The 27,037-nt window shown below is 46.9% G+C and overlaps 1 protein-coding gene across 1 annotated transcript; it reads right to left on the reverse strand.

The window, feature by feature from the left end:
• On the reverse strand, positions 1 to 26,304 carry LOC144180420 (neprilysin-1-like). The gene is made up of 7 exons (XM_077708763.1): positions 26,152 to 26,304; positions 21,206 to 21,316; positions 19,315 to 19,599; positions 17,836 to 18,030; positions 12,849 to 13,078; positions 7,714 to 7,857; positions 1 to 509 (listed from the first exon to the last, which is right to left on the reverse strand). Exons 1-7 carry the CDS (start codon positions 26,285 to 26,287, stop codon positions 153 to 155), a joined length of 1,458 nt encoding a protein of 485 aa, XP_077564889.1. The 5' UTR covers positions 26,288 to 26,304; the 3' UTR covers positions 1 to 152.
• Positions 26,305 to 27,037: the final 733 nt, after the last annotated feature.

A 27,037-nucleotide genomic window follows, 5' to 3' on the forward strand; every position in this document is an offset into this window, starting at 1 on the left:
TTATTATACATGTAAGTGGGCCACTAGGAACCCCGAGGCGTTGCCTCTGGATACAGTCATCACCCGTACAGGCCAGCGCCACTTGTTCGATCTTCCGTGATCCTCGGTGGAGGGGACTGGGCCGTCCAGACTCAGCGTAACCGTGGGCAGCGTCACGACGACGAGAAGAAGGTGCACTTGGCGGCGGGGTTCATCCTACTGCCCCGGGGACAGGAGAAGGCCGTGGCGAACTCCGGCATGTGGCGCAGGGGCACGATGCAGCGCGACCGCGTGCTCCAGTAGAGCTCTTTAGGGTCAGGGTTACGCTTCCTCTCGTGTCCGCACCACTTGTAGCAGTGCGCGATGAAGAAGAGCTTCTCGGCGTCCAGCGGCAGCCCGGGAATGACGGCATCGCGCTCGGCTGCGGGAAGGGACCGGAAAGCAAAGTACGCCAGCTGCACGCCCGTCCAGTCGGCGAAGCCTTCCGAGTCGGTCTTGGGGTCGGGTTCGGCCTGCCGCTCTGCTTCCGCCTGCGGATATGCATAGAAGTGCACGGTGTGCGTGGGGGCATGCGAGTTGCCCAGCCCGCGAGCAATAATTGTGGATGAGGGAGAACACGAAAACGCGCGCGAGACGTGCACCAGGGGGAGCCGCAGGGCCGGGAGCAGAGGCAAGGAGGATATGGCTAGGAAGAACAATGTGCAGGTTGCGGCAGGGAGTCAGCAACCACGCGATGTATTGTAATAGAGTGCAACGGCATTGGTCCAGTCGTCAGTAAGGAAAACGTCAAGCTTGCGGAAGCCCTCAGCTTTAAAGTGGCCATACAGAGAAAATGCAAGTTTGGTTCATTCAAAAGATTGCCTCATTAGAACCGTGCTGACACCACTTTTAACGTGAACTTCGCTCAGATACGCTATATAATTAGGAAAAAAGGGAATGGCTATGCGTCCCACCAGCTAATTTCCCGCAGCAGAACCTAGAATGTCATACCAGCCAGCTCTGCGATTGGAGGAGGCCGGCAAAAGCAAACGCAAATTAGGCAGAGCTTATAAACTTGCCGAACGAGGTATTTGCGACTAAATTTAGGGCACATTTTTTAAAAATCAGTAAGAGATGTGGGACACAATGGAAGTTACGAAAGCACACGTAAACACAGAAGTACCGGTGCGTACTGATGTTGGTACTGCGCGCAGTCTGCTTGGTTTGTCTCAGACGTTGTCTTAGACGACACTGGCCGATTGACGCAAGTGACGGTATCTGACTTGACCATATTTGTCGAGCAACCCCCATATTTCACGAGAGGATTGTTTTCTGCATCAACCAAAACTAGCCAGGTTTAAATACGGTCACAAACAAACCAAAGGCAGAAAAAGGCTAGCCGCGGTGTGGTGAAACCATCTAGGTTGACATGCAGCAAACAAGTCTCCGCTCTACACCAAGTTTAGCTGAAGGACCTGTGGTTATGATGTCATTGCAAAACGTCGTTAAACACCTTTTGTCGCGACATCCGCTCCACACCAAGTTTAGCTGAAGGACCTGTTGTTAGGATGTCATTGCAAACGTCGTTAAACACCTTTTGTCGCGCCAATCAAGATTTTAGCTTCAGTAATTAATTTTGCAGTGAATAAAGTATCGTTTGCTTCCGGACAAGTTCTGCGGGCACTATAGAACACGAAATATTTCGGATGAAACAAACTTTTATCTTCATATCTCCTGTAAAGGTCCACTCGTGGGGTCAGTGGCCGTGCGCCCAGGCCACGCGTGTGACAGGAAAAGTCCCCGCCGCTTGGTCTAGCGGCACTGCACAGCCAACACTACGCTGTGGTCGCAGCCCATTCGCTACGGCGCGGTCGGGAGACGGCTTGTCTGGACGGAGGAATGCCGCGGGGATAATCACCCTTTAAGAATGCAGAAGGCCCCGCAAGTTCCCAGAATTGTTGACATAGCGGACAACGGAGGGGTGATGATCGTCATCTGACTGCGCGGCGCGGCGCGGTGCGGACAGACACCATTGTTACGTGCCCTTATCGGCACAGTGTATAGCCGCCGCCTTTCAGCCCCACTCTCAACCTCCGCGTGCTTTCTCGCTCGCGGGCCGGCTTTTGACCCAAAGGTGGTAGCGCCTATTGAATATTCCGCAGACGGCTGATTGACAGCTGTCTACGTGAATTTGGGCGCTCCCTTACGCGTGTACGGAAGCTAGAGCGGCGTTCCCGAGAGAGAGAAATACCGAAGTGTTGTAAGGCCGAACTTGGCCGCAAAAGAGCGTTCTCGTCTGAGCTCTCAGCTAGACAGTTCCCGGCGAGACAAGGAGTCTCGACTGCTAACGCTAACGCTAGTTTGGGATTTGTGAGCCCCCTAAGCGAGACAGCGATTGGAGGATCGCGTCGGAAGTTTAGTGTAAAGCTGTGTGCCGGGCAACAGACGGGTCCTGCGGCGGGAACAGAGTCCCGGCCGTCGTTTCTCGAGCGGTTTGCGTACGCTCCGAGGATAGAAGAGTTAGACGTAGTTGAGAAGCTCGAGGGACTTGTACGCACTTGGAGCTAGCGTCTAACTGAAGTTTGAAGTTTTTTTTCTTCTGTTACTTATGTATCCTGTTACTATAATGTAAATAGTTGCATATAAACTCTTTAGTTCCCTTCAATTCGACCGCGAGGGTCCCAATACAGTGTGTTGACTCTGGGACCCTCGTCTGTATATACAACATGTTTGTACTGTTTTTTATGAAATAAACTCCCACCCCCCTTAAAACGCCTCGACTTCGTCAATTCGACCGCCATCTCCAAGAACTTCAACACAATCGCCCGGCCACCCTCTTGCCAAATCAACCAGAGCCCGGGCAATGGGGTTCCTGATAAGCACCGGACTTCGGGGAAACTAACATCATCAATATTTACAGGCGCGGTCGACAGTATTTGGCACTAGAAATCACCAGGCGGCAGCCAAGGGCAGCAAGCGGCCGCAGCACCACCGTCATCGGCACCAATCAAGCTACGCACGGAGCGGTGCGTTCGAAAAAAGCCAGAGCGCGGGAATCGGCGGCACGGAGTCAACGATGCAGCAGTCGGCCACCGCAGGTGCGGGCAGTAGAATTTCTTGCGCTTCGTTGTGGCGGTGTAGGCTGAGTCGTAGGGTGCTTAGTAGTCACGAGGAGCATGCTGGCGGAAATGGCGGGAGGAGATGGAAACGGGCAGACACATGAGGCACCACCTCAAGGAGGTAGGGCGGCAGGACGGGTTTCCCAAGTGGAATCCGAGGCGAAAATTCTGAAACGAATGGAATTAGTTTGAAAAAAACTGAATCTTCAATTGTAGGAGTGGATCACAATGTATAAACTGAAGCTAGAAGAGCACGAGCGTTTGCACAGACTGGAGGCAGAGCTGGAGTGATGCGTACAAAAGGCATCAGGGTGAGGCATGTGCGAGCGGACACAGCTAGCTCTATGCCGACAGCCAAGTTGAGTGGTGCGAGCAAATGTTGTGAAGTGGAACTTCAGGTGGACAAAGTAGGCCTCTTGAGTCCGCACACGAGGCGAACGATTCAGCCGGGCTCATCTGCGTGGAAACGGAAGTGGGAATGAGGGGCGTTGAGTTAAGCGCGTACGGTGGAACTGGAGAGTCAACTGATACCTCTGTTGCTACAAGTGTAGGGCCGGAAGTTAAGTTCGCACCAGAGACTGAGCTTATACATGCCGAACTTGCTAGCACGGGCAGAACGCCAATTTCGATCGGTGGACCGGAGGAGATTGGTGTCGCGCAGGAAAGTCTTGGGGCCCGCCGTGTTCCAAATTACACTCAAAAGTCTCACGAGAAAGCGAACTCCGTGTCGGGCGTTCAGGAGCTCGCTCAGAAGAGAAAAGACGAGAAAACGTTTCTGATGCTGCTTATGAGGCAGCAGCACAAAACATTTAGACGCCCTGGGAACCTCGTACGTTAATCACACAAGCCTAAAATTTTGCCACAGCGTGCCGCTGCAGCCATGCTACGGATATCCCGGCGGTGTTTCTCCTAGCTGTCTTCGTTATCAAACGGCGGCCGTGTGTTTTATGCGCCATTCAGTTACGCCCCCCGGACGAGCGAAGCGCCGGGACAGGGCGCAATCAGGTTTCGGTGGCGCGTGTCCCTAAATCCTTGGCATGCTGGAAAGAACTCGCAGCAAAGAGAAAGTGAGATAGAACGCGAGAAGACGGAGGATAAGGTGATAGGAACATTTGAACAGGGTAGGAAAGATACGGATATGTCGTGTGGGTTAGGTAGTCTTGAAGGTGAGAGTGTACCCGAGGAGGCTGATGGAGAAAACCAAAACCCATGCGTGGAGACTGCGAAACAAAGAATAAGAGCTCCTGGGGAGGTTGTGAAAGAGAGAAAAACCGTGTGAGGAGGCAGCTACAGTGGAAACAGAGGAACGAGACGCAAGCAGCGATTTCGCAAAACCGACATCTGGGATAGAGCTTCGTTGCTTTAGTGTCCGCTGCGGTCATTACCGAGATTTGGTTGGACGCCGCGGTGGAAGGGACGACGCGCTAAGTTCTGCGACCATGCAAGGTGTTACAGAACTGAGTACTGAGTTACGCAGTAATGAGTGCGTGTTGGGACAGTTGAGAAAATCACTTTGTCAGGCCGCTGCTCGGGATGCTCATAGCGTGCACGAGCGGTTTTCGGTAATAATGTTAGTTGCTTGTGAGGTTGTTGCTGCGGGGCACGCGGTACGTAAGGAAAGGATGATCCCGAGAAGGTTATCCCCTTCGCCGGCCGCCATTCCGCTCCAACACCAATCCTTCGCTCACGCTCCCAGCACGACGCTTTGCCTTACGTTGGGGAATTGGGGAGGCCTGGTCACTCGAGGACAGAAATCGAAGTCGCATTTTGGGATACCACTACGTCTTCCCTGAAGTCTTGTTCACCTCATGGGGTTAAATTGTCGAGACTTGCGTTGACATTGCAATGCTACACGGTCCGTACCATCTGCAGAGGGGGCTGGAAACACGGGAATGCAGTGCCCTGTTTTCAGAATATCGCTAGGGGAGGCTAGTATTCAATTGCCTCTCAGCCTCAACACCGTCACGGCGGACGTGAACGTTCCCGCCCCCCCCCCCCCCCGCCCTTTCTTACTGTTGTGTGTGCGTGTGTGTGTGGGGGGGGGGGGATGTGACGCCTTGATTGTTCGATCCGCTCGCCGAACTGAGCTTTCTCTGCACCCGAAGTGAGCTGAAGCACAGCTGAACATTCTCGAAGGAACGTTATCGTGCTACGCCGTCAAGGAAAACATGTGTGCGCGTCTGCATAGTGAGAAAGCAAACTTTATAAATTGGCTTGGTTCTTAGCAAGCGTGTTCTTCTTGTTTTTCGTAATTGAGTGCCAAAATGAATATGTGCGTGTTTGCTATTCCAGCGAACGTCAGTGTTATGGCTTGAGTTTTCTTCTGGTTTGTTGCGTAAAAGCGTCACAGAGACCTGACCCTACTTCTTCCTTACTTGCCTTTAGTGTTTTAAATGCGGAGCATTTCTCAGGCTCGCGATGTCACTCGTCGATGTTGTCGGCGCCGTTTACACGCTCACTGCGCATGCGCGTCGCGTCGAGGCGCAGGTGCGCGTCTCTCCCCCGTACCCTCCTCGCTCTCAACAACAGGTGCGGCGGTGCGGGAGGAGCGCGTGTACCCCGTGCGCTCCGTCGCTCTCAACAACAGCTGCAGCGGTGCGGGGGGGAGCGCGTCTGTGCGCGCATGCGTCGTAGCTATCCGTGCGCTGCGTCGCGCTCAATAGTAATGGCGGCAGGGCGTGTACACGTGATAACGGCGTGGTGGGTGCGTGGAAAGTTCGCGCACTTGTGTACGGAAGTGTGCGCATGCGTGTCTCTCCCCCGTACTCCTCTCCCTCGAACGCGGGCGGTGTGTATATAAGCGGCGGAGCGCGCGTTCGGAATTCAGTCAAGGGCGTCTTTGCTTGGCTTTCGCTTGACTTGACGCTTTGCTTGACGGCATCAAGCAATAAAGACAGACTTTAACTTTACACTCCTTGCCTTCGCTTCTCCATCATTCAACAAATAGGAATAATAAAGACGAAATAACAATTAAGCATTCCCAAACCATACCCAATTACGCAACATTCACGCGATACCCCCACCACTCTGCGACGCATTTACTCGAGTTCCCCCCGTGGGAAGATGCGGGCGGGTTTTTTTTTAGTATTGTTATATTCTTGCTTTGCTGAAGTATTCGGTCACCTTTGATCTGCTAGTGAATAGGTTGTGTTTGGTAGCTTGGGTGAGAGAGAGTTCGGATCAACTGAATGGCAGAAATGGTAGGGGGCTCATTGGTGAATATACCCAGCTCCTTCAAGTGTTTGTCCGCTTTTAATGCTGACGGGTAGATGAACCGAGTGGCCTTTTTAAATTGTTTTCGGAATGACTGAAACAAGAAATCCAGTAACACTCCTAAAAGGGGAATTGTAAGGTCCGCTCACGAAGTCAGTGGCCCGGCGCCCCGGCTTTGCCCGTGAAAGGATAGATCCCCGCCGCTCGGTCTGGCGGCACAGCGCTGCCGACACAACGCTATGGCCATCGCCAATTCGATGTGGTGCGTTCGGGAGACGGCTTTTCTGGACGGAGGAATGCCTCAGGAATAAGCCCGTTTAGGAATGCGGACGGCCACGCCAGGTTCCGAAGATTGTTAACGTAGCAGACTACAAAGAAGTAATTATCGTCGTCTGACCCAACGGCAGCGCCGGCTTTTCCGCGAGATCCCATTGTCGCGCGCCACCGTCGGAACGGCTGCCTTTCGGTATCCTTAAGAGGCATGTTTACTCGCCGCCGCGAGCTTCCTCGCCCCCGCGCCGGCTTTTGACCCGAAGGTTTTGGCGCCTTATTGAATATTCGGCAAACGACTGAGTGACAGCTGTGTACGTGGATTTGGGCTCTTCCTAACGCGTGTACGAAAGCTAGAGGGGCGTGCCCGACAGAGAGTAACACCGAAGTGTTATAAGGCCGAACTTGGCTGCAAAACAGAACTCTTGTCTGAGCTCTCAGCTAGGTAGTTCCCGACGAGGCAGGGGTCTCGACCGTTGAAGCTTTGGTGGGATATGTGAGCCCCTTAAGAAAGAGATAGATTTGAGGATCGCGTCTCAGGTTTAGGGTACAGCTGTGTACCGGGCAACTAGAGGTGTCCTGCGGCGGGAACAGAGTTCCGGCCGCCGTTGCTCGAGTGGTTTACACACGCTCGGACTATAGGATAGTTAAACGAGTTGAGGCTCTTGAGTGACTTGTGCGCACTTGTAGCTAGATCGTGTAACTGAACTTTTCCTTTTCGTTACTCATGTATCCAGTAAGACTAATGTAAATAGTTGTATATAAACTCTTCGTTTTCCTTCATCCAATCCAAACACCTCGAGTTCGTCAATTCGACCGCTATCTCCGAAAACTTCAACACCATCACTTTGCCAGTCTCCTGCCAAATCAACCGGAGCCCGGGCGATTGGCTTCCTGATCGGCATGGGACTTCGGGCAAACGAACATCAACAATCTTTGCTGTCACCAAACGCCTTTCATGGCTGGAACGTAGCCGACTGAGTTACCACAGGCTATCTTTTTTTTTTTTTCATTTTGAACCGTTTTTTGCTTTTGTGGCCCCTTTATTTGACAGAAAACGTGGCTATTTTTACCACGCAAACGCTGGCATAAACAATAGCGAGGTCAAACCTGCACTGGCGCACCAGCAGAAAAAAAACAGCGCACCACTCACTTTGTCGTAGGACGCGCGTAAGCAGAGCACCTTCTCATTGTATTTCTTCACCGACGATGCGTCGGTTGGTTCGCGTATGTACCCGTCGTAGGTATTCTTGATGCCACGTACATCGTAGCCGTGCATGATCTCATGGCCAATGATCTGCAATTGTCACAGAAAGGCGCATTATTACTATTACCCCCGGTTAGGCTGCAGCCCCACAATCCGACATTCTCTGGTAACAGCACTATGTCTGGTCACCTAATTAATGCTGAGCACTTTTGTCGATTTGTTTAGTCATTGGGAGGTAAGCAGCATATGTGACAGCCTGGATTCCCACAAACGCAGAGAGCAGGCAGGGATTAAAAGGGGTACCCAACCACGGATCACATCAATGTTGCCAATCATGTGATAGAAAAGTCCTCAGAGTACATTAAACTCCTTTACATGGTAGTTATAGACTATATAGAATAGAGTAGAATAGAAATTTATTTTAGACAACAAGAAAGATACAAGTTGCCTGTGGGGGACCGGCGTAAAGGCTCAGGAGACCTGACAAAGCGCCTATTTACCCGATTACACGCGTATAAATCACCAGTCTTACATGAACATTCGTTGGATAAAGAAGAAAAAAAGAAAACATACAACGCAATTGAGAAAAAGAAATGTTATGCCATTGGACCCTGAACATAAGCACATTGAAGATTGGTACGTAAAAAATTGAATGACCATCTTATACACAGATATCGCATGTGAAAAAATTAAAACTCGTTTTTGACAGGCTTCAGATCAATGATGACGTTTATGAATGGGACACTAATACCCACCAAGCCACACCCATTACTAATCACTCTGCGGTATCTGAATCCTCCTCTGCTACGGTATGACTGTAGCCCGACCCTACCTCCCCGTTCAACAAATAACCATTCCTTATCATCGCAACTAAATAGTTCTGGTGGTGTTCGTTTTTTGTTCACGAACATTAGAAGCGTTCAATCCAAAACCATTCCGTTGTCTTCCCTCGTTGATTCTTGCACGCCAATAATCGTGACATTAACTAAAACGTGGCTAAACGGTGACATTCCTGACAACAGTATTTTGCTCACGTACAAATTTGTTCGTTGTGACAGGATACATAGAAGGGGAGGTGGCGTACTTCTGGCGATAAAAAAATGATGTGCTTGCAGTACCTGTTCTTGCTACCTCTGTTTTGGAATGTGTATGGGCTTCCCTGAAGTTTGGTGGCCACGTCATACTTATAGGTGTTTTTCAGATTATTCATATTTTCAGATTATTCACGTCATTCGAGCGCCACAGCACTAAAACGCCAAGCAGAGCTGCCCGAAGTATTTCATCGTCGCAAACTTTCACGCCTATCACTTTTCCATAAACTTTATCACCACGTGTCACTTCACGGCGATTTCTTCGAGCTACCTGCCATTATTTTTCCACGCCCCGATCACTCCTACAAAGTTAAACGCGTAAACTGTAAGTCATCTGCTTTTTCCTGGTCATTCATTCCACGTACCAGAATCGATTGGAATAATCTACCATCGCACATTGCCTCAGAAAAAGACGCCACAAAATTTCAAGAACTAATTCAAAATATTGACACCATCTAACTTTTGCTCTTTTAATGTTTTTTTCCTCTTTTCTGAAACGTGCAGAGCAAATGTGCACTATTATTTTACCTTGATTCAGCTTATTTGCGGTGTGATGAGTGAGTGTATATTTTTATTCGTTTTTGAGTGCATGCTTTATTTGTTTTCTTTTTATTATTATGTGTATTGATTATTTTTCCTTGCATTTTCATAGGTTGTTCCCTGTGTGCTTGTCTGTATTCGAACAATTTGTTGCCTATTCTTTGCTGTTTTTGCTGTCATTACCAATTACTTGTTATAACATATACTTCAACCTTAGCTTGTATTTAATTTGAAATTTTATCCATTTTTTTTGACGTTCATTGTTTGTACCTTTGCTCATGTAACCCCCCTATGTAACACCCTCTCACGAGGGCCTTTAGGGGTATTATGAATAAAAATAAATAAATAAATAAAATGAATGTCTTATACACAGGTATCGCATAAGTAAAAAGAAACCGTACAGTATGCTTGAGTTGCATAGAATAGGAGGAGGAATTAAGAGTGCGTGGATTCAGTTTTGGATTTGTAAAAGGTAGGCATAAGAGCGGTTCATTCCGTACGCACTGCAGCCGTGCTAGATACATTAAAGACCAGGAAATAGAGGAAATGTACATAAGACTTCTAGAAGACATATATAAGGAATGCAGGGGCAGAATAACTTTCCACACGCTTCCCAATCCGAAAGGTAGTAAGACCGGGAGGTACCATCTCGCCAAAACTATTCACAGCATGTCTGGAGGTGCCATGTAGAAAGCTTGAGTGGAAAACACAGGATTAATGGGGAATACTCGAGTCATTTGAGGTTTGCGAACGACAGAGTACTGCTGAGTAAGGCTGCAATCACAACTACAATCACAAAGCACGGACGTGGTGCTAAAAATAAATATGAATAAATTAGAGTAATGAAAAATAAACATGCCAAAAACGTCCTCTTCAGCTTCGGAAACGAAACGCTAAAGTGAAGTAAAAGAATACAACTACCTCGGACAGATGGTTAGTGCCTCCGCCAACCACGAGAAAAAAATCCGGCGCAGAATATATAGGTATGGGCTGGGGAGCACTCTGCAAGCACTCCCAAATAATAAAAAGGAAGCTACCTCTGTCACCTCAAAAGAAAAAATTACGCCCACCTCCCCTCGCGGGAAACCTGGTGTGATGCGACGCTGAAGGGGGTTCTGTTGGGTGTTTCCGTTGGGTCGATTAGTCGAATTGCGTGAAACGCGTAGTGAACGTGAATTGCGTTTCAATCACATCGGTGGGTCCCACGCGAGGGGATGCGGTGCAAGCGCAAGCGCGGGCGACCGTCGACTGAGAGACCAGTCGGAGCGCGGCACTCCGCTTATATGCGCAGCGCACCCGAAGGAGAGGAGACCGCGGAGAGAGAGAGTACTGCACATGCGCTCAGCGCGCAGCGCCGCCCACCGGCGGAGTGAGAGTGCGCTGCGCCACGCGCCCGCAGATGTTGGGCGAGAGTGTTCGCTATCGGAGAGAGGAGAGGGGGTGAAATGCTGGGCTTGTTGGTTCATACTGTTGCAAAAAAGAAACCAGCGGCAAGCACACGCAGGACAAGAGAAGGAGGGATGTCGGAGCGTTGTTTTTGTGTCCCTCCTTCTCTTGTCCTGCGTGTGCTTGCCGCTGGTTTCTTTTTTGCAACAGAGGAGAGGGGGTGAGCGGAGGAGAGACGCAGCTGTGCGGACGCGGGCAACGACGACGCAGGAAGGACGAGATGCCCCTGAGATGCCCCTCTCAGCGTCGCATCTCACCTGCAACCAGTGGATACTGCCGATGACGTACGGAGCTGAAACTTGGCGCCCTACTAAACAACTAGAAAGCAAACGTAGGTCGGCTCAACATGCGTGGTACGAATAATGTAAGGAATATCACTCAGGGACAAGAAACATGCTACCTGGATCAGAGAACAAACTACAGTTAACGATATCATAGTGCAAATAAAGAAAAAAAATCTACTTGGGCTGGCCATGTGGTGAGACGAACCAACAACCGGTGGACAATTAGAGTAACCGAATCGATACCAAGAGATGGGTTAAGAAGGGGAAGGCCAATTGCATGACGGGGGGATTAAATACGGAAGTTCGGAGGTAAAGTGTGCACTTTTTGCTCCTGGGTACCTCTAACGGGGCAGAAACTTGGAGGCTCACTAAGAGGGTTCAACTTAAATTGAGAACGACTCAGCGGGCAATGGAGCGGAAAATGATAGGTGTAACATTAAGGGACAAGAAGAGAGCGGAGTGGGTCAGGGAGCAAACTGGTGTTAAAGACATATAAGTAGAAATTAAGAAGAAGAAATGGACGTGGGCAGGGCAGTAATGCGAAGGCAAGATAACCGGTGGTCATTAAGGGTAACAGACTGGATCCCTAGAGAAGGCAAGCGCTGCAGGGGGCGGCAGAAAGTTAGATGGGCAGATGAGATCAAGAAGTTTGCGGGGATAAATTGGTCACAGTTGGCACAGGACCGAGGTAATTGGAGAATAATGGGAGAGGCCTTTGCCCTGCAGTGGGCGTAGATAGGCTGGTGATGACGATGATGATGACCTCTAACGTGTGGGGGATGTGGCCTGCTCTATTCTAAAGTATGATAAAGGGGCCATAATAATTCGATTTTTCGATTTTTTCATTTTTTGGGACTTTTGATTATTTGGAGTGCTTGTCGAGTGCTCCCCAACCAATACCGATTCTGCGCCGAATTTCCCTCTCGTACACCAACCATCTGTCCCAGGTAGTTACATTCTTTTACTTTAGCGTTTTGATTCCTAAGCTGAAGAGGACGTTTTGCCGTGTTTATTCTTCATTACTTTAGAGTTATTCATGTTTATTTTTAGCCTCACAGCCGTGTTTTCTGATTGTATTTCCTCAAGCATTGCTTGCAGGTGTTCTGCAGTCTCACTCACCAGGACTATATCGTCCGAAAACCTCGAATACCTCAAATATTCCCCGTTTATCCTTTATCCTATGTTTTCCCAGTCACGTTTTCTAACTCCCCCTCCATACATGGTCAGAATGGTTTTGGCGAGATGGTATCTCTCTGTCTTACTCCCTTTCGGATAGGAAATTCATCGCTTTGCAGGCGGATGGTTATCCTGCTTGTGCATTCCTTATATATGACTTCTAGAAGCCTTCTAGACTTCTAGAAGCTCCCACCTATGTGGTTAACTTTCGCTAAAAGTAACCTTAGAATTGGCGTGTGCGATGCAGTCGGGCCGACGACAAAAATGGGCCTTCAATGTTCCTCACGGAAGTATCAAAGCTAACAGGAGTTGTATACGCCAGTGGAGAATGCATTAAAAAATTTTGCTAACAACGTTGCGTGCGTCAAATAAATTGTCTCCTGCCAGGTACGTGGTGTCATGTCGTTAGGCGGTAGAATCGGCGTCCAACTTGCCTGCGTGTTGCAATCAGGGGCGGGCTATAATCGTGAGAATGCGGTATGCCCCCACAGTCACTAGCAACTGCGCTCGCCCAACGACATTTTTTCGCCATGCCAGCGCGTACCTGTCCCAGGGCTCCGTAGTTCACCGCGGAGACCCCGTTTTGGTAGAAAAGCGGCGGTAGTAACATGCCAGCCAGGAGCGTGAAGGTGTTCTGGCCTGTACTGTAGAAAGCATTTACCACGCCCGTCGTAAAGTTCCTGTAAGTGCGCTCCTTGAAGATAAGCTTGGTCGCCAGCAAATGCGACTCCACGTAGGCATCGAAGAACGTTGAGCCAATGACTGGAAACTCCGCTGCATTCGTTCAGACAAACAAAGGTTGAATCCACTATGTGGCTGCTTCTTAAGCGGCAACGAGTACTACACTAATATGTATTTCGTCCAACTATGTACGAGGATGACATATTAAACACGCGAACAAGAGGCACATAGGAAGCGTGCGACATCTTTTTCTATAGCGTAACAGTATTAACCCAGTTTTTCACGCAAATAACCTCTCACTGAAACAGTTTTCAATGTGGCACAGACATGCACACGCAAAGAAAAACGACACTTTCACTAACGCAATTTGTTTTCTACATCTATAGATGAGGCGACCACTTGCTTTGACATTGCCTAGCACCTCACAATCCTGCCGAGTACTTCTATCGACTTGCATCGATTTTACTTCTAGGTCTACACCAACATGGGAGTTTTTTGTTCACTGATTTGGTGGAGAGTGCATTTTTTATGCCGAAGTTATTTCTGTCCGCAAATGAACGAGTACAAACCGATTGCAATTCTGACAACCTATTCTGAGGTTTCTCGCTGCGCGCTTTCCAAGCGTCGTCTCTCCTAATATTGTGTTCAAGTCCCGGGTGTTTGGCATATTCATCGCCGATTCGGCATTAGCGTAGAAAATGTCAACCATCTCATCTCCGCAGCGAGATTTCGGTGTATAGGCTGGCACCACCTTTAACTTGTACTCGGATGTGTTACTCCTTAAATAACAAGCTATTCAGCTTGCAAAGATTCGCAAATACCTCTACACTTGGACCTTACACGGCGACACAATATTAACGTGATCCATGAGTCCGCCAACAGCTCATTGGCTAATTTAAAACAATCCTGAGCATTCTCCATAACACTTTCGCAAGATCGTTTACATTGCTTTTATGCTGTTTAAATTGAATACGCACCTGCTAATTGGGACCCTGACAAAGCTTATTAAATTGCAAAAACTGAATCCCTTCAAAGCTGTACTCTTCGTTCGTATTTTTAAAGAATATTTACACTCTCTGGTTGGACCCCTAGCCAAAGGCTAGGGCAGGGTCCCATAAGAAAGGCCATATGCAGACACGGCAAATTTCTGTTGCGGGTAATTCGTTCTAACCATCAAAATATTATATACGTCAGCAAAGAAAAGTCCTTGGTCACTCTTTATGCAATAGGATCATATATATATAAAAAAAGAACGAAAATGTTCATAGACAAAGAGTCCTAACAGTACGCTGTGCGAACCACCGAGAAGAATAAGAGCGGAAGTATCACGTACGTGATGTCTATAAAGGGTTTCATGAAGACATCTAAAAGGTTAGATTCACGAGATTTACAAATTTAAAATTCGAAAAAGGAAAATAAATACGTAGATATCACAAGAAACAGATTTATATTGCTAAAAAGTTTGCTTAGTATGACCGCAGTATTATGTGACCTGGTAGGAACATTATGCGAATTTTTTTACTCTTGTGAATTCCATTCTTCGTTCCTCGTAAACGCTATTTTTGGGTGCCATGTCGAAGTTGCCGCATGTAAGACTTCTTGTTGGGCGAGAAGATAAAATGGGTTACATTATTTCCCAATACAATGATACCTTGTTATCTCAAAGTATTTTGGGGTAAGTGGAGTTTCGACGTAAGTGAAATACTGACAATTTATGGCCAGAACTCCAAAATAAGGGTTAGTTTACTGCACAAGGGAGCTTTTGTTGTTTCCTGCACTCCTACTGACTCCACTCCGCGCGGAAAACCCCGGTTCAAGCTGTGAGTGATGATGAAACCAACAACGAGCACTCAGAACAGGGCATCCGACTTTTCTAAGCAGATCAGGGGCAACCTCGATTGCGACGCCGCTAACATAGGTTCCACCCTAGAACGTAGCACTTGTGGCGCACAATACATTGGACCAACAGAAAATTCTTTTAAAAATCGCCTTAACTATCCCAGATCGGATTCAAGAACAAAACCAACACTTATTTATTGATATATTTATTTATTTATTGTACATCAAAGGCCCCGATTCAGGGGTTTTGCATTAGGGGTGGACATTTATAGGTAACAATGTGGTTGATGGTCACTACCGAATGTCAGTGCAGAATGCCTTCGATTGCTTCATGAAAATGGCTGGGACTGGAGAGGACAACGGCGTCGGTTGGCAGATCAATTCAGTCTTTTTCTGTTTTGATACAAAAAATTCTAATGGGCAGAGGTGAGCGTCCTTCCTGGATAAACAGCCAATCGGTGGTTGATGCGGTCAGAGTGACGATACATTTGTCCAATAACTGTAGGAGCAATGCGTGAATGATAAAACCTACGAAACAAGCACATCCGCTTAAATTTACTCCTTGTTTTAAGTGGAGGAAGATTAGCTTGGCTTTTTAGTTTAGAGACGCGTATGTGGTAGGAGGAGGCCGAAGGAATAAACCTTGCCGCACGGTTTTGCACATATTCGTGTATGAGATAAGTTATACAGGTGCGGATGCCAGGTTGTACATGCGTACTCAAGTTAGACCAATGTTTGATATGCTATAAATTTAACGGATGAAGAACAAAAACGTAAATTGCGGCGCAGATAACCAAGAACGTGATTAACAACTTTGGTCGCGTTCGAAATGTGAGTTGGCCAAGTCAGATCTTGGGTTAAAGAAACACCTAGATATGTATAGGTTTGAACAGATGAAACTACCAAATACGTAGTGATGCGAAACGTATGTCGTACTGCGATGGAACGACTGTAATGATGTTTTAGTGACATTTACAGACGTTAACCATGTATCACGCCAAGTTTTATTATAATTAAGGTCACGCTGGGAAAATAAATCGTCGTTTCTAGTGTACCTGGGATGATATAGGACGGAATCGTCAGCAAATATATGTATGTTAGATTGAATATTAGTTGGTAAGTCATTTATGTAAATCAAATAGCAAGGTCCCTAAAGTCGTTCCTTGGGGCACTCCTGAGAGTACGGGAGATAAGCTAGAAGAGTGAGAGTTAGCAAATATAAACGGCTTAGGGTTAGTTAAGAAATTTTGTAACCAAGTGAATACAGCGGGATCCAGGTTTAGGCGAGGTAGCTTTAGAAGTAATCTGTGATGTGGAACTTTGTCAAATGCCTCCTCGAAATAAAGAAATAGAGAATCTATAGGACTATTACTGCCCATGCTGGCACTGATGGCGTTAATAAATAAAGCTAATTGAGTGTCGCACAATAGTCCTTTTAGCAAAGCCAGGTTGAGTGGAGTGGAAAAAGTGTTGGGACGTTAAGAGTAACGTGGGAATAAATAAAGTGTTCCATAAATTTACGCGGTGTACTGGTGAGTGAGCTTTCAAACACATCGACTCTCTGAAACAAGCATTCGACCAGTTTGCAGTCACGAGGCTGCAATCGGGATTCAGAACCCACTATGACAGGGAAGCCTGCGAATCATACCTGTTCCACAAATTCAACACTATCTGAAGAGCCATCAACAAATTTATGGGGACGCCATAATGCTATCTAGCGTGGGCATAATAACTGTACGTATAACATCATTATACTTTTCAAGCATGTTCGGTTTAGTGTTTTCAAGCTATCGTTCTGCATGCCTAATGCTTGTTACGGACGAAACTTCACTTTGTTACCTAGTTTTGGTCACAACCTGGTTGCGCATGTCCTGGTTTTGTACGCGTGCATTCTTTGTTCGTGCTTTTATTTCTGTTTCCAACTGTGTTCAACATATTCCGCATGTCCTGCCTTTGTTCACGCGCATTCTTTGTTTATTTATTACATATGTCGTGTGAGAATTCATACAATCACCTATGCCTCGCTAGCAAGTGTCAATTGTTTCGTAGGTCACTGGGGGTTTGTTTCTGTACATGGGCCACATTTTCTTTCCAACATGACGTGCAACCTCTTGACACTTGCACGAACCTTAAAAATCGTTATATTCATTCAATGTCATCAGCCAGGGGTTCGTTCGACTACTACGTATTCTGTGTGATACCAGTTTGAATTTTTAAACAACTCGTCTGACCTTGGTGCCTCTCTTCTTGGGTGGCTCCTGCACCCATCCCGGGGCATTGCAGCCCAACGAGGAGTCATTACTCCTGTCTTCGTGGACCGGGCATGGGCTTGCCACTTGTGGGAAAGGACGGGGTGCTTGGAAGGCGGCGGCTGCCCCTCGTTTCCCTTTGTATTTAAACTTTTGAATTGCAGTGTCGTCAGTGATTGTGACACAGATAGCTCTTTGAGTTCGGCACCTCTTGTAAGACTAATTGCCGACTCCGCGCTCCTGTCTTTTGTGGCAGCTTCTTGTCCCCTATGAATGAGATGGGAGAACTGCTTTGTTTCTGTATTTTGCTTATGCTATACAGCGCGGCGATGGGCGGGGCTAAAGGGGCCGCTTCCTGTGTGACTCGCATTTGACCCTTGGTATTTGCCGCGATGTCGTGTTGAGGTGCATTACCAACTCGCCCAACCGTGCACCTTCTTTGTTTACTTCGCCATTTTTTTTTTTTTTTGCTGTAGATGTTTAAACGCATGCTTCCAGGCTCTTGCGGCGCTCCCAAAGAACCCTTTATGTACTCTGTATTTTAACCTAAGCTTGTGCTCCAATTGAAAAAGACTGGACCCCAGCCGGAACGTAATAAATGTTATGTTTTTTTATGGTGACTCCAATGTAATCTACCATTCAGTTGCCAAGCGCACGTACTGGGGAGGAAGGAAGAAAAACCGAGAATTCGGTACGAGGTTCCTTGAACAGAGGTAAACCTGAAGTTTCCTTTCTCTGATTTATTAGCGATCCACTACTCACCGAAGAACGCTTCGATGGCTCCAGGAACACGAAAGTTCGGCGGGTAGACAACGGCCAGCCCCATGTGTGCAGCCTTATCCACGGCCTGTTTTAGCATGTCTCCTTTCATCCAACTGTTCTGGAGCTTGGATTTTAGCTGACCAAGCACGAGCTTTGCCATTCGCATTACCTTCTGGACCGTCGATTCAGTAGCGTCTGCCATGACAGATAAGAATTGGTCAATCTAGAGGCTCACAGGTACACAATGACTAATAGCACATACTGAAAAAAAAAGTTTAAGGCTGCTTGAAGCGATAGCGTTAATAGGCTTTTTTTAGATTTTCACAAGGTAGAGTGGGGTAATCCTAGTTAATAAAAATAGAACCTTCCTTGTCAGTAAACATGAAAATAAACTCTCGGGGTTCCTGCCGCACCTAAGCAGTGACATGTCTTCCCTCAAGACTGCAGCGAGCAGGACTTTCATAGGCAGACAACTATTTCATCAATCAAGTGGAAACCCTATCTCACTTCCACAGCACCTCGATCCGGAAGTAATGCTTTACCAACATTAGTAATTACGTGAAAACACTAACTGAAAATAGTAGCGTGAACTTGGAGAGAGAGAATTTTGTTCGCAGATGTTCGAGCCGTACCCTGTAATCGCGGAATTTTAGAGTTTCCTTTGCCGATATTTATGTGGGTTCTTCCTTGCTTTGTTTGTTTCTTATTTAAACAAATATTGAGGTACAAAATACAGTAATGGATAGCCTAAGATTAAGCAACGGAACGCTGGCCCTGAGGCTCTTTAGTAACTGGGCAACTAATAAGACCGAGAAAAATGAACTAGGCAAAACAGCACAAACATTACACAAGGACAGAGATAGACACAGGACAGGGACTGTGCTAAAAGCAAGCATGGCGTCCTTGCAAGCCGTTTTTTGAATTTGCAAGGACTGTTTGCAAGAATTACAGCACAGTTCCATCATTAGAAAGTGCAAATCACGGCTGTCACGTGAAATTGTATAATCAGAACGGATCCTAACGCTTGGTAAGGCGTGCGTCAGCAGGGCCTCTATCACCCCGTGTGAGAAAGAAGTAAATTTTCTACGCATGCGCCTTGGGTGGTTATAAAGCTTCGGTGGTTATAAATATTGTCTCTTTCAAAATGAAACCAGATGATATTTCAGCGCAGTCCCTGTCGTGTACCTCTCTGTCCTTGTCTTTTTTTGCGCTGTTTTGCCTAGATTATGTACCAACACGCCCAGTTTCTCAAGGAAATAAATGAACTTTTGCAGATATACTTCGGTGGTTTCGCAGAGCATTATTTTGCTCTTGTTCTCTTTTTTTTTTTTGCCCGCTTCCTCAAATAAGTGTCTACCAGACGTGGTGCGGTCTTTTGAACTCAGGCCTTTCATGAATACGCGGTCACGGAATTTCGCCACGTTTTTCTACGCGTGCTTTGCAGCAGCAGGGCACGATGAGGAAAGTGCGCATACGTACACTTGTCAAACAAGAGTTTCAGAATGGCCACTTCCATCACTCCGCTGACGGTCTTGAAGCAGAGCTCTTCAATTTTTGGCGCGTATAACTTGGCCATGAGACGGCCGCTGGCAAAAGGCATGAGCCGTCGCAGGAGACTCCATCCCATGAGGAGCCGAGAGTCCTTAGGACCGATGCCCTTGCTGTCAATCATGTGCTCTAACACAAGGGGGGCATTGTCCCAAATGACCACTAAGTGCGACCCTTCGTAGTTTGCATACTTCAAGAAGAGCCGCTCCCAGTCGGCTGGAAAGCAGACGAAACACGCTAGAATCAGGCATGGCTTCAGAAATGTACTGGGGTAATAAATGTAAAAACGTTAGACACTTTAAGGTGTCCTTCTGCGCACGTGATGTCCGCCCCAAAAACAGTACAAACGGGCAACGCAGTAAACTACTAAAATCTGCGAATATACATATATAAAAACACTTTTGACAACGGAGGACTGAAGACACGTTGCCCTGGCGTCCTAATCTCCCACCACCACAACGGAAATGCCATCAGTGAGGGCGTGGGAAGCCTATCTGCACTTGCACGCCCCTCCCTCCACCCACCACCTATGTGCGCTCAAGCTACCAGGAGAGCTCCCTAACAGCCAAGCTGCACACGGTGGGCTCCTGAAGCTGTGACCTGCGGCTATACTGGCTGACGCGTGCCACTGCCATTTCTGATTTTACAAGGTATTTGGAGAAACAGGCACATTTAAAGAAGTGCAATTTTGAATGTATTTCGCCATGAGGATGATTGTGTCTCCTGCCGAGGTTGTATCGAGTTGTGAAAGCCCTCAACGAGTGAGAAGAAGAAATCCTCCCCAGTCAGCTTTGTCGACTTATCGAGGTGGCAGCAGATATGAGATTCCACGATTACCTGAGCACCCACGCAGACGTCGACATGACAGACGCTTTGGACAATGAAGAAATCGCACAGTAAAGCGATGTGCACACAGTAGCGTCCAACTTGTCGTGCCACCTTGCCGACGGCCGCCATCGGCGTCGCGCCGCGCTGCGGGTGAAGCCTGCGGTGCGACGCCGCTGGCGGCCGTCGGCAGGACGACACGGCAAGTTCGACGCTAGTGTGCACGCGCCTTTAGTCTCCGGCGAACAAGAGGTGTCGGAGGATGCAGACGACTCAAAAAACTGATGAAGCTCCTGTGCCCGCTCTAGTCCCCGTGATAAACGCTATTTAATTTCTCAGGCTATTTGCTGGGGCTCACAAAGGAACCGAACCGAGGACACGTTGAAGACGCTTGCCTGCTACGAAAAGTCTGTCTCCCCATTGCTAATGAAGCGCATGCAGGATAACTCATAAACTGCTTTAACAAAAAATAAATTCGTGTTCCCTAGAACCCCCAGCTCTTCATTGCGCTTATTTTCACAGCGGACTTTTACCGCAGTGCTAAATTATCAGCAGGCAAGCGCTGCGGCGTCACATCGTAACTGCGGCCGCCGCAGGTACGATGTGGCGGTCGCTGCTGTGGCGAGCCTCCATTTAGACATCGAATTGATGGCATCATCTGCTCGTGAAATGCATTTCCGACTTCATAAAGGTGTCGGTTTTACGATATAATTAGCTGTTCCCGGTTACATAGTCAGATGGAGTTTTAACCGTAGTAGTCATGATTCCAAGATTACCGCTGTCAGGTTTCCGTTTAGCCTACCTGAAGCATTGCATTAAACTTGCGATTTTCTTTCAGCGTCAGTAAGATCAGTTGCTTTCAGTTACAGTATTGTCCTGAAACATAGCCTTATTTTGGACGCCATGAACCGGAAATCCATGATTTCAGCCCTCCCCCCCTCACCCTGCTGGAATAATTCTCTACAAATCAGGCAGGAAATCAGCGTGGTTAGCTTACCGCTGGAGATGAACGATTTGGTTGCGTCTCCAAGAGTATTGACCTTCCAGTTTCTGTTAGAAAACGGTCTGGTTTTTCCGGATTTGTCTAATCCTTCAATGTACGTCCACACTGGAGCAGAAAATAAAAACGAGGAATCACGCACAGTGGCTTATTGCTAGTAGAATATACTTCAAATTGCGCGAATGTTTTCGATGGTTGAAAATAAGCGGCGAAGAGCATTAACTCTTATGACGTGACTCGGTAACCGAACAGACCGAATTCGAGACCAGTGTCAACTGTTGCTGTGCAACGGGAGCATGCGAAGTCACTGTGACGTGCAGTCTACCAATCATCCAGAAAATGCTTCGGTTTTTCCGTTGCAAGTGCACTTTTGTTCTGACTACGACCATTTGGGACTCTGCCTACGTTTTGGAATTCGCTGGCACAGTGGCAAAGGCTCCTAGCCCTTTGGTAGAACATAAAAAGTTCACAATCTTAACAACGATCAAAGAAAGGCCGAAGTGGTCACTGCCAAGGCTAAGCAAAGTGAAGGATAGTACAAAGCGGAGATGAAAACAAAAACGGCATTGCCGTACTAGGTGGATACACCCTTTGAACGGTCCCGTGGCACCGCTATTGGTCAAAGTGCTCAGCGCATACCTATTTTCGTTCCCACAAGACTCAGCAATGCGAAATAGATACTATGACTGAAACTTCGCGAATAAACCATTTTGAGTTTACGACGGACCACCACTTAAACCTCGACTCTTCATTTCAAACCGATGTCATCTTCCTCGATTTTTCTAAGGCGTTCGGTCGCGTTCCTCATCAACGACTTATGCTTAAACTTTCCACCCTTAATCTTGACAACGCTCATACTGTCATGGTTACAAGCCTTTCTCACTAATCGATCCCAATACACAGTCAGAGGTCACCGTTCCTCAACTACAAATGTAATATGTGGCGTACCTCAAGGTTCCGTCCTTGTCCCTCTCATATTTCTATTTTTTATTAATGGCCTTCCCTCAAGTGTTTACATCTTCCATACGTCTTTTTGCAGACGACTGTGTCGTTTACCGCCGTATGCGTGGTAGCTCTGATCAACTTGCCCTCCAAAAGGATTTAAACGTAATTAAAAATTGGTGTTCTTTATGGATGATGCAACTTAATATTGCTAAATGTAAATATATGCATGTTTCCAGTAAGCGTTCCAACATAAATTATACTTATTCCCTGCAGTCTAACCATCTCGCTCTTGCAGAATCGTACCGATACCTGGGTGTACTCATCAACAGCAAACTAACATGGGCTGACCATATCGCACAGCTTACGGCCGATGCCTCAAAAACATTAGGTTTCATCAGAAGGTCCCTGTCCTGCTCACGGGCCCCAGTTCATAAACTCGCCTACGAGACCTACGTACGCAGTAAACTTGAATATGCTTCTCAAATTTGGAATCCACACCAATCTTATTTAGTAGACGCCATTGAAGCCGTTCAAAATCGTGCGGCTCGATTCATAACCTCCCAATATTTCCGCACAAGTGTTACTACTATAAAATTATCACTGTCTCTCAACTCCCTGGATCTTAGACGAAAAATAGCGCGCATTTGTTTATTTCACAAACTGTATTTCAATTTTGCTTACTTACATGGCTCCCTGCTTCTTCCACCAATGCGAACTTCGCGCCGTCTCTTTAATTCTTTGAGTGTCCAAAATCTAAAAAGATCAACTAACGCTTTCAACAAATATTTTCTTCCGATAACAATTGAGGATTGGAATCGGCTTCCAAATGCAATAGCCAATGATCGTAATACTTTAAAGTTTAAAACCTTACTCGAAACTCATTTGACAACCGCACCGTCGTAATTTCTGTGTGTAACCAGTTGCTTTTTTTTACATTTTTATGCCAATTTGAATTGTGCTATTAGTGTATAATGACTTCTATTATTATTGTCCTATAAATCCAATTCTTGCATTGTATCCTACTTCATGTTCTTGGCCTGCAACTGCCTTTGTGTATGCTTGTTCGACCCCCCCCCCACTCCCTCCCCCCCACTTATGTAATACCCCGTCAGGGGCCCTTAAGGGTAAATAAATGATAATGATGCCGATGAAACCCCTTTGCGGCGAAAATGATAGCGCGGGCTTGCTGCAGTGATTTGCTGCGTCAACCAGCGAGTGACCCAAAATGGCGGCGCCAGCGTATACATGTCTCTACCGTTCCACCCTTGCGGCGCACGCTAGTTAATCGAGGCACCGTAGCAAAGAAAGGAGCAGAGTGATAACGCGGCTTTGGAAGACACTGATAAGCAGAGAGCAGACATATAAAGAGAGAGAGCGTCGTGAAAGGAAGAAACTTAGATCGAGTGTGCCGGGAAAGCGCGTGTTTGGTCGTCGCCGTGGGGTTGCGTCGTATGTTTTCGCATTCGTCGCCGGCTCGATGGGACCTTCAAATCCGCGGTCTGCCTGTCACCTGAACTTCGACTTCTTGCGGTTGGCGCGATGACGTACTGCTGCCGCATCGGGCCTTCAACTCCCGCTGACGAGTACCGGCATGCTTGCTTGCGTCTGTTCAGCAAGTGGTGTGGCCAGCCTGGGGGCTTGCAGCGTCAAACGGGGGTTTCAGATTAAAGAAAGATCGGAATGAGGTGCGAAGCAGTGTAAAATATTGGAAAAATGTCGGTTTATCTGCGCCAGGATGCGTCGTATGAAACGAACTGCGTGCAACCGAGCGTCATATCATCGGGGTTTTTAATGCATTGTTTCTATGGGGAGTTTGCCCGTGACCGCGGTGATCCGTCGTAAGTCCGGGGGACGTACTATCGGGGTTCCACTGCAACAACATAGTTGCACAATTTCGCTTACCTGTCACAAGCCCATTGAGCCCCCCGGGGACGATGCTAGTTCGCACGCATAAACAATACTTTTTTTAGCACACAGAAGTAGGTGCTGCCTTCTTTTTTAATTTTCGAAGCTCCGGGCAGCTTAGTGTGCCGGAAGATGGTGTTAAATGTCGAAAAAACCAGAAAGTGCGAGAGAAAAATATTGTTTTGCTCCTCAGCAACATTGGGCATCAAAGGGCATTGGTCATTGCACATCATTGGGCACCACAATTTCATTTTGGACATAAAATAAAGCGCTACCGACCATAAAAAAAGAGCGACGAGCAGAGTGCGAACTAATAAGGGCAGTTTATTTGTGCGAAACTAAGGGACTGCTATTCCAAACATATCGCCGCAGAAGCCGCCACGGTGGCTCAGTGGCTAAGGCGTAGTGCTGCTGAGCACGAGGTCACGGGTTCGATTCCCGGCCGCGGCTCGCGCTTTTCTGATAGAGGCGAAAAGCGAAAGTGCCCGTGTGTACGCGATTTCGGTACCCATTAAATATCTTCGGGGGGTGAAAATTAATCTGGAACCCTCCACTACGGCGCGCCTCATAGCCCGCGTTGCGTCTGCGCGTTAAACCCTACAATTACTCAACATATCGCCGCACGAATACGAAGAGGGCTGCTGAACATGATCAGCCGTCTTCATCTTCGAGGCTGACGCCCACGATTCCACGTAGCCGTTCTCTTGGCGAGATGGCCAAGATGGCGAGATGGTCTATTAAAATCCGTCTCGTCGGGGTTTGTGTCGCCTTTGTCCTGCCACCACGTAACAGGCTTTTGTTCCCCCACGCTGTGTTTTGGGATGACAGATACGTGGAAGCGCTTCTTGCGATTGTATTCTTTTCAACTCTGTCTTGCTTCGTGTTAGAGTTGTTTTTACTTCTCAAGCTAATAATACGCTATGCTTAACGCCCACGACCCAAGATGTGGTAAATACCAAAAATATTACACTGTAGGTGTGTAGGATTACAGTCGTGACTGATTGATTGATTCATTCATTCATTCATTCATTCATTCATTCATTCATTCATTCATTCATTCATTCATTATGAGGTTTAACGCGCAGACGCTCCAAAGGCGATGAGGCGAGCCGTAGCGGAGAGTTCCGGGTTAATTTTGGCCCCCTGGGCATTTTTAACGTGTGTTGAATTCTCGAACAGACTTGTGTTTTCGCTTTTCGCCTTCAGAAAAGCTGCAGCCGCCGCCAGGAATCGTACCCGTATACTTGGGTTCAGCAGCACAAAGTCTTAGTCACTGAGCCACCGTGACGTGAAGTGAGTAGACTCGTGACTTTGCAAAGCACTTCAGTCTCGGAACACGTAGGTGCACGGTGCCTGCATTTTGTTCTAGATGAAATAGGGCTGGTTTTTACTTCAGTTTGATGAATCTTTCCGAAGCCGCAATAAAGCAATTCGATATGATTTATGAATGAGCGGTCGTCACAAACATTTGGACTTCTGCGGCCAGCGGGCTGCATGTAAGTTTGTTTCACTACGCAAGGACGTGGCTCGCTCAACGTCTAAACAGACATTCATGCATGGAACTTGGAAGAAAGACAATGTGCCTCTTATCTGCTTGCTCTAGCAAATGTAGTCGATGAACTTTTTGCTCTTGTTCAGAGAAAATTGCTGAAATTTTTTGCGACCTTTAAGGGTAATAGTTGTAAACAAAAACTGATACGATGTCTCAATGGGAGTAAGATATAATGAAAAACTTGAAAAAAAAAACATAACCTTTCCCCTCCCCTCTAATTCTGATCAGTTCCATTAAGGGTTGCGTAGGGTGAAAACCTCAAAGTTGGTCTTGAGCACTTGTGCTGGCTACGATAAGCCATTCCTTCCCTACATTCAGGCACAATCGAAATCAAAAGCGCCTTTTACCAAGCTGAACTAATTCAGCAAGTTAAAGAGTAATTGAATGAAAAAAATCCAGCCGCTCTGTTCCTACGCCACAAAAGAAATTTGCCCCGACAATTATAGGTCTCTGGGTCTAGTACCTTCTGCTCCCAGTTTCACAGGTCACTAAGCCAATGTAAGGTTTTTTTTTTTATATTTCAAAAGATACATTTACGTACACTTGTTCTCCGCTGCAGTAATCAGCTTTTGGTATTTGGTGACATCAATGGTCTTATCGTAGTCGCCCAGGTAATTCTTGAAGAATTCATTCAGGGTGGTGTTTGATCTGTTCTTTGCTGTTTTTAGCCATTCCATGTCTCCATCGTATTTCTGGATCTGTAAGATGGCGCAACCAGCTGGTTAGTTGGCGTAGTGTTTTTCCGCATAAGAGCCACGTTTTCAGAGCTCGACAAGTGGGAAACCTGCGACAATTATTATTCAGCGCTCGTCCTACTTATTTTTTTTATTCTGAAGAAATAAACTCAATGACATGACACACCATCATCAGATTGGCTGGCGGATGTACTCATGTGGCATAACCCGGAAATAAATTTTCCATTGCAGGCTTCACGTATTCTAAGGAACTAGACTAAATGATTTTATATTGTTTTTTTTTTAATTATTTAGGTATTTATTTATTATTCAATTTATTTCCTTGCTTGTTTGTTTGTTGATTTGTTTGTTTGTTTGTTTGTTTGTTTGTTTGTTTGTTTGTTTGTTTGTTTGTTTGTTTGTTTGTTTGTTTGTTTGTTTGTTTGTTTGTTTGTTTGTTTGTTTGTTTGTTTGTTTGTTTGTTTGTTTGTTTGTTTGTTTGTTTGTTTGTTTGTTTGAGCAGTTGCGACACGACAGCAGATAGTGATTTTTTGGTTACCGCCTTGTTAGAGAGGTTGTTCCAATCGACAGTAGTTGTTGCGATGTATGAGTATTTTAAGCAGTTGTTGCGTGGATTGAGCGGTGTAATTGACAGCGCGTGTCGGTGTAATGTATCGTGACCAGTTGAAAGCTAAAGATGTAGGTTTCAATAGCATACTGTCCAGTAACTTTTTGATAGAAAAATTTAAGACA

Source organism: Haemaphysalis longicornis, unplaced genomic scaffold, assembly GCF_048455015.1.
Source record: "Haemaphysalis longicornis isolate Haplotype H1 unplaced genomic scaffold, Haemaphysalis longicornis Haplotype H1 scaffold_4, whole genome shotgun sequence".
Lineage (NCBI taxonomy): Eukaryota > Metazoa > Arthropoda > Arachnida > Ixodida > Ixodidae > Haemaphysalis > Haemaphysalis longicornis.